The sequence below is a fragment of the Calidris pugnax genome, unplaced genomic scaffold (genome assembly GCF_001431845.1).
Source record: "Calidris pugnax isolate Ruff unplaced genomic scaffold, ASM143184v1 scaffold147, whole genome shotgun sequence".
Lineage (NCBI taxonomy): Eukaryota > Metazoa > Chordata > Aves > Charadriiformes > Scolopacidae > Calidris > Calidris pugnax.
In genome coordinates, this window is record NW_015092359.1 from 5,179,041 (window position 1) to 5,186,720 (window position 7,680).

A 7,680-nucleotide genomic window follows, 5' to 3' on the forward strand; every position below is an offset into this window, starting at 1 on the left:
GCTTGTGAACTGCTGGAATCTGGCTTTACATTTAACCTTTCCGGGGTCTCTTTTTTTTCTTTTTCTTTTTTTATTTTTTTTTAAATTTATTTTTAATTTTGGGTTCCTTCCTTTCGGTTTTTATAAACGTGAACAGATCAAACCGCTTGAGGAGAAACGAGAATTTCCTTTAGTGTAGCCACAAATGCCTTGACTCTGCTGTTGATGGTCTCCAGAAAATGCTGTAGAAACTGCCTTAACTGTGACATGCCAACTGCCCGGTTTTGTTCGTTTTTGCCCTGCCCGAGGTAGCTCCTGAGTTGACTATCTGTATATGTTGGTTTGAGTAATTATGTTATTTATTCGTTATTTATTTATATTAATTATGAAGATTGATATTATTTGATCGCAAATATTCTAATGCGCTTTTTGTCCCCCCCGCCTGCCATTTCACTGTGCGTTTTAGAAGATCTTTTTTTCTGAAGGGATCTGCTAAAAAGGTTTTAACTTTTATACCTAGAAAAACACATGATCTTAACCATTTTATCCTGTGCAACCGACAGCTCTTACTTTTAGATGCAATCTCTTTTTCTACACACATTATTTTCTTAACTGTTAGCTATTTATAGAGTGCTTCGATAGAACTGTTTCAACTGTATAATTATTTACTATTCAAATAAAATATTTTCAAATTCAAGCCTTTGCCCCCCTTAGCTGCCTCTGCTTCTCCCTGCCTGGGCTGGCCCTGGGGACTGCTTGGGGGGGCTGGGGGGGGGGTGAGGGGCTATGGCCAGGCTCTGGACTTCAGCTGGCAGGGTGCCCCGGTGGGCGCCAGCCTGCTCCGCACCTTTTGATGAGATTAATTAAAAAGGAATTAAAGTGGGGTGGGGGGAGGAGGGGGGGGGAAGAGCAGGGTGAAGGGTGCCCTGCCGTGCCGAGGGGTGCACCGGGGCTGCTGCCCCCCACGCCATGGGCACAGGCTGGTGGCTGTCACCAGGCACAGACCGTCCCCATGCTCTGATCCTGGCCCTTGGGAGGAGCTGCCGGGGATTGTCCCCCTGAAAGTGTCGGAGGGAAAAGGTGAGAAGGGGGTGCACCTTCAGAGGAGACGTGGAAAACGTAGAGAAGTCCGTGCCTGGGGGAGGATGTGCTGTTGGCTTGGGTGGCTTTCCCTTGGTGTGGGGTTAAGGGGCTCTGTAGAAAAGCTGCACCCCGCTTTGCCGAGCTGTCACCTGCCTGATTTTGGGGCTAGAGCCTCATCCTGCCCCATCCCACTCTGCCCCGTGGTGGGGGTTTCTCTGCAGCACCCTTCCCTAGCGACAAGTTTTTGGCCAACCAGGCTCCCCTCGGGAACAGGGGGAGACACCAACGGGTGGAAAAAAACTCCAGAGGCACCCCGCTTTGACGAGCCGTCGCCTGCCTGATTTTGGGGCTAGAGCCTCATCCTGCCCCATCCCACTCTGCCCCGTGGTGGGGGTTTCTCTGCAGCACCCTTCCCTAGCGACAAGTTTTTGGCCAACCAGGCTCCCCTCGGGAACAGGGGGAGACACCAACGGGTGGAAAAAAACTCCAGAGGGGTAGTGCTGGGAGAAGAAGGTGTGGAGGTGGTGCTGGTGCGTCCCGTCGCCCGCTGCAGGGCTCGGTGTGGGCCCTGCCTGCTCCTGGCACCGTTTTTACCAGCAGTAGTTAATGGTCATCAGCCCTGACGGACCTGGGGTGCTCCAGGGCGTGGGGGTTTAGTCAAAAAGTACTTTCTTAAGTTTTTTTAGCAACAATAGCGTCAGCGTAAACGGGGAAGATGCATGTGGGATGGCTGCAAGCCCTCTGGCAGGTGTGGCAGGGCAGCCTTACCATCTCTGGGTAGCGGGATGAAGGAGGAGGAGAAGCCACGGAGCCAGCCTCGTGGCACACAGAGCTGCTGGGCAACCACCTCCTCACCTGCCCGCGTGGTACAGGCTGGGTGAGGGGTGTTTTGCCACTCTCCTTCTTGGGGACAATAACGTCGTCATTGAGGCTTTTGCTCCCTGGGAGGTTCCTGCCACCTTCACCCACCTGAAGGCTCTTGCCCGAGCCGTGGCTGTGGGAGAGGCAGGTGACTTTGTGGCGCTTCCCAGGAAATGTCTGAATATTTTCTGCTACAGCAAAGCTTCTAGAGAAAAAAATCCTTGTAGAGAAAGATATTTTTTTTTTAAGTTCTTCTCGTTCGGTCAGGCTAAAAAGCACCGGAGCCAATCCGCTCCAGCTGCCTTGATTCCTGGAAAACCGACTCCCTTCCGCCAGGACTGACTTCAGGTCTAGGCCAAGCTGTGGGTTTAGCTGTAAATTGATACACCCAAAAAAAGAGAACGTGGCCTCAGCACCCTCGGGGGTGCAGGCAGCAAAACATGCCTGGCGAGAAGTGTGGTTTAGCTTTTCCCGGCTTCCCTGGCCTCGGAAAGCCCCGGCCACGGGGTTGTCACACCCCGGTGTGTCGCAGCTCCCTGTGGGGAGGGCAAGGTTGGTCTCTCGGCTCATCCCGAGCAGGAGCTCCTTCCCGAGGGGGAGTTTGCCCCTCGGGCCTTGGGACATCACTTCCAGACCTGTGTCCTCTGCACCATCCACATCTTCACGGCAGCCTCCCTGCTGCAATCTCTGCTCTCGGGCAGTGGCACCGACAGGGCACACAAACCAAGGGCTTCCTCTTGGTATGGCTTTCCCAACAGCCAAGGGAATTGGTGCCTGTTCCAGTGGGAGTCAGTCTTGTGGGGTGGGAAGGATTTCCCAGGTTTGTTGGGAACTGCCAAGGTAGCCCAGGCTTTTGCATCTTCTGCTGGCCAGAACATACGTGGCGGTGGGAAGCGCGTGGTTCGTGGAGGCTCCTGTTTCGGGGAGGAGCAAGGGGAGGTTGGAACTGGAGTACTTTGTGAACTGTTCACAAACATCCTGTGAAACAGGGGAATGGTTTTTGGCATCGCCTGGGCAGAGCGAGCCGCTGGGCCCCATCCCTCCCTTCGTGGGCTGCAGAGCTTCGGAGAAGGTCTTTGGGCGCGTGGGGCACCGACTGCCCGAGGGGTTTTGTGGGGAGCAATCTGCGTCACCGTTTCACCTCCCTTGCCACCCTGGCGTCGAGGGGCATCCCCCCACCCCCGTGGGTCACAAAGCTCATGGCAAGCCTCCTTTGGGCAATATTTTGGGGAGGGATCTGTCCCCACCCCTTCCCCAACTTGTCCCAGCCTGGAGCTGCTCCTCTCCTGCCCAATCCCACCGCGCCATGGGACTTCGCCCTGGGTCTTCTCTGCCTCCAAGACCCTCAAGGCCACTTTTAGCCGGGGGGGGGGATGTGCTGAGAGTGGATTGATGGGGGCTGGAACCGGGGCTCGACCGGTGCTGCTGGCAGCATCTTCTGGGGACAGGGGTGTCCCCACGTGGGTGCCATGGTCTCGCCACCCACCCGCCTTAGGGAACCACGGGGCAATGCCGGTCCTGCCCCACACGCAGGTTCTCAGGGGGCGGTCGGGGAGCGGGGGCTGCCTCCCCCTGCCCCTGGGCAGAGGTGTTGGGGACCCGCTGGAGCCTTCCTCCCCTCAGAGAGCACGAGGGGCCCAACACGTGGGCTCGTAGGGATTGTTTGCAAACGGAAAGGAGCCAGGGAGATTAATCACGGGGAACCTTCAGGGTCCTGAAAAATGCGGCTGGAACACCAGTGCTGCCTTCCCAGCTCCCAGGGAGCTCCAAGGCAGCTGGGAAAAGCTCTTCCCACCAGCAGAGGAACAGTCCCTGCGCTGCCGCTGCTCCAGGGTAATTTTTTGGAGCAGTTTTGGTATCGACACCGGGGTTACTCACAGCCACCCCTACAGGAGGTGCAGCCGTCGGAGCCACTGGGAAACACAGCCAGGCACAGCCCGGGGGCTTGGGGGGCAGGCCGTGGGGCAGGGGGCTGCCTGGCCCTATGGAGGGGTGTTTCTTGGGAGATGGCCCAGGGGCTGGGGCAAGCCCAGAAATGGGCCAGGGCTTTTGCTTTGCATTTGAGGCCACTTCCCCACGCAAACCTGGATAAAACCCGGGTCCCTTTTTACTGAGCTGTTGGGGGAAAAACGGTTCGTGGCGCCACAGGCATTTCTGCCCCTCCGTCCCCAGAGGAGCACATGGTGCTGTGGGGGGACGTGAGGTTCTGTGGGGTGATGGGAGGTGATGCAGGGCACCCTGGAGTGGTGCTGGGGTGATGTGAGGTGATGCAGGGCACTCTGGAGTGGTGCTGGGGTGCCATGGGGTGCTGTGGGGTGCCATGAGGTGATGCAGAGCACCCTGGGGTGGTGCTAGGGTGCCGTGGGGTGCTGTGGAGCGCCATGAGGTTCTGTGGAGTGATGTGAGGGGATGCAGGGCACCCTAGGGTGGTGCTGGGGTGCCATGAGGTTCTGTGGAGTGATGTGAGGGGATGCAGGGCACCCTAGGGTGGTGCTGGGGTGCCATGAGGTTCTGTGGAGTGATGTGAGGGGATGCAGGGCACCCTAGGGTGGTGCTGGGGTGCCATGAGGTTCTGTGGAGTGATGTGAGGGGATGCAGGGCACCCTAGGGTGGTGCTGGGGTGCCATGAGGTTCTGTGGAGTGATGTGAGGGGATGCAGGGCACCCTAGGGTGGTGCTGGGGTGCCATGAGGTTCTGTGGAGTGATGTGAGGGGATGCAGGGCACCCTGGGGTGGTGCTGGGGTGCCGTGGGGTGCTGTGGAGTGCCATGAGGTTCTGTGGAGTGATGTGAGGGGATGCAGGGCACCCTAGGGTGGTGCTGGGGTGCGCCATGGGGTGCCATGGGGTGCCGTGAGATGATGCAGGGCACCCTGGGGTGGTGCTGGGGTGCGCCATGGGGTGCTGTGGAGTGATGTGAGATGATGCAGGGCACCCTGGGGTGGTGCTGGGGTGCGCCATGGGGTGCTGTGGAGTGATGTGAGATGATGCAGGGCACCCTGGGGTGGTGCTGGGGTGCGCCATGGGGTGCTGTGGAGTGATGTGAGATGATGCAGGGCACCCTGGGGTGGTGCTGGGGTGCGCCATGGGGTGCTGTGGAGTGATGTGAGATGATGCAGGGCACCCTGGGGTGGTGCTGGGGTGCGCCATGGGGTGCTGTGGAGTGATGTGAGATGATGCAGGGCACCCTGGGGTGGTGCTGGGGTGCCATGGGGTGCCATGAGGTGATGCAGGGCAACCTGGGGTGCCATGGGGTGCTGGGGTGCGCCATGGGGTGCTGTGGAGTGATGTGAGATGATGCAGGGCACCCTGGAGGGGTGCTGGGGTGCTGTGGAGTGATGGGAGGTGATGCAGGGCACCCTGGGGTGGTGCTGGGGTGATGTGGAGTGATGGGAGGTGATGCAGGGCACTGTGGGGTGGTGCTGGGGTGCCATGGGGTGCCGTGAGGTGATGCAGGGCACCCTGGGGTGGTGCTGGGGTGCCGTGGGGTGCCGTGAGGTGATGCAGGGCACCCTGGGGTGGTGCTGGGGTGCCATGGGGTGCCGTGAGGTGATGCAGGGCACCCTGGGGTGGTGCTGGGGTGCCGTGGGGTGCTGTGGAGTGCCGTGAGGTTCTGTGGGGTGATGTGAGGTGATGCAGGGCACCCTAGGGTGGTGCTGGGGTGCGCCATGGGGTGCCATGGGGTGCCGTGAGATGATGCAGGGCACCCTGGGGTGGTGCTGGGGTGCCATGGGGTGCCATGAGATGATGCAGGGCACCCTGGGGTGGTGCTGGGGTGCCATGGGGTGCTGTGAGGTAATGCAGGGCACCCTGGAGGGGTGCTGGGGTGCTGTGGAGTGATGGGAGGTGATGCAGGGCACCCTGGGGTGGTGCTGGTGTGCCATGGGGTGCTGTGAGGTGATGCAGGGCACCCTGCCGTGGTGCTGTGGGGTGCCATGGGGTGCCGTGAGATGATGCAGGGCACCCTGGGGTGGTGCTGGGGTGCCATGGGGTGCCGTGAGGTGATGCAGGGCACCCTGGGGTGGTGCTGGGGTGCCGTGGGGTGATGCGGGGTGCCGTGGGGTGCCATGGGGCCGCAGTGCCTGCTGTTCCATCGCCCACCTGCCTGGGTGCTGGGTCCTGGCGGGCGTTTTGGGCCGTGGGGGCTCCTGCAGCCACCTGGTAGGGCCAGGGACGTGCGGGACGGGGCAGGGTGCACGGCTGCCTGCATTTGGCACGTTGCATTCGAACACCTCAAACCCTTCCATGCGGACGAAAAGCCTCATTACGGCTTTAAGTGGTTTTAATTAAATTTAGTTTACAGCCCGCGTAACAAAGGTCTGCCTCGTGGAAGCGTTTGATGGACACACCAAGCGTGGCCGTGGTTTGGCAGGGCTGTCCTACAGAGAAAGGCTCCAGGGCAGGACACCCCCCCAGGCTTTTTTTTTTTTTTTTTTTTTTTATAATCTTATTGCATCAAGCAAAGACACAACCGATATTCTGAGCCCAGTTTCTGATTTTTTTCGTTACCCTCAGGAGCGGTGGGGACAGAGTGACATCGGTGGCCCTGCACCGGCCGGGGGGCAACCAGCACGGGGACACTTCTTGGAAGACACCTTTCCTGCACGGTAACTTGGACGTTGGTTTTAAGAGCCGTCCACCTGTTAGATCACCTGCTGCTTTTGGGAAAGGGTCACTATTTTTTAAATAAAAATAAACCCAGCAGCTTTGAAGCCGAGGGAGCGGAAAGCCCGGCCGGTTCCTGCCTTGTCTGCTGCGCTCCACGGGCCTGAGTTTTAGACAAACGGTAGTTTTTAGGCAAACTTAATCTTTTTTAACCTTTTCTGATGGGGTGGGGAAGCTGGTTTACAGAAGGTGTTTTAAAGCAGAGCACGGGGACGGTGACACCCCAGGTCCTGATGGGGTTCGCTGCCCTAACGGCTGGGGGGGTGTGGGTAAATGACACCCTTCAGTTTCAGTTCAGAATGTTGGGGTTTTTTTTTATTTATCAGAATAAGGACCAAAGTTATCATTTTATTTGCTAATTTCACTGGGTTTTCATATGTAAATTACATGTATTGCAGTAAAAGATCAAAGAGGAAAAGTGAGGGGAATGCCATACACCTGCGTGAGATGGAACCTTTTATTTTTAGTTACACCCACAATATATAGACTTTATTACATGTAATAAATTATAAGTCTACATAAATATATATATAAACAGTCCATTCCTTTTATATCCCTATATTTCATATAGATTATCCATATAAGTATAGTTCATAATATGTAGTACAGTACATAATATATTGCACACAATATGTCATACTTTATCAATGTATATTATATAAGAAATATTCTAGAATATAATATATATAAGAAATATTCTAGAATATAATATATAGTATGTATATTATAAATTATATCTTGCTATTATATAATGCATATTATAAGACATTATATACATAAGGTTATAGAGCATTATCTGTCACTACTGATACATTATCAGTACTCATGGGATGAAATAATATTGTCTTATAAAATTTTTCTTAGCTTTGTAGCCATAATTTGTATATTACAGAGTACAGAGCAGGCATTATATAGTGCACTGTTGGGTGTGTATATTTCTACACACATATATAGGCTTATGACTAGGTGCACATATGTATGCATACACAACATATTATACATACATGTTAGGCATGATCTATAGTATTAGATACTGTATTTTATGTAGTGCATTGAATATTGTGATGTGTATTATATATGCAATATGCAACACAC

The 7,680-nt window shown here is 55.3% G+C and overlaps 1 protein-coding gene across 1 annotated transcript in view; it reads left to right on the forward strand.

Moving 5' to 3' along the window:
- CFAP61 (cilia and flagella associated protein 61) overlaps window positions 1-7,171 on the forward strand; it is a 131,393-nt gene extending 124,222 nt beyond the window's left edge. The window contains exon 27 of the mRNA XM_014962466.1: window positions 6,436-7,171. Within this exon, the coding sequence (XP_014817952.1) occupies window positions 6,436-6,455 (20 nt within the window). The 3' untranslated portion in view covers window positions 6,456-7,171. The remainder of the gene's footprint in view (window positions 1-6,435) is intronic.
- Window positions 7,172-7,680: the final 509 nt, after the last annotated feature.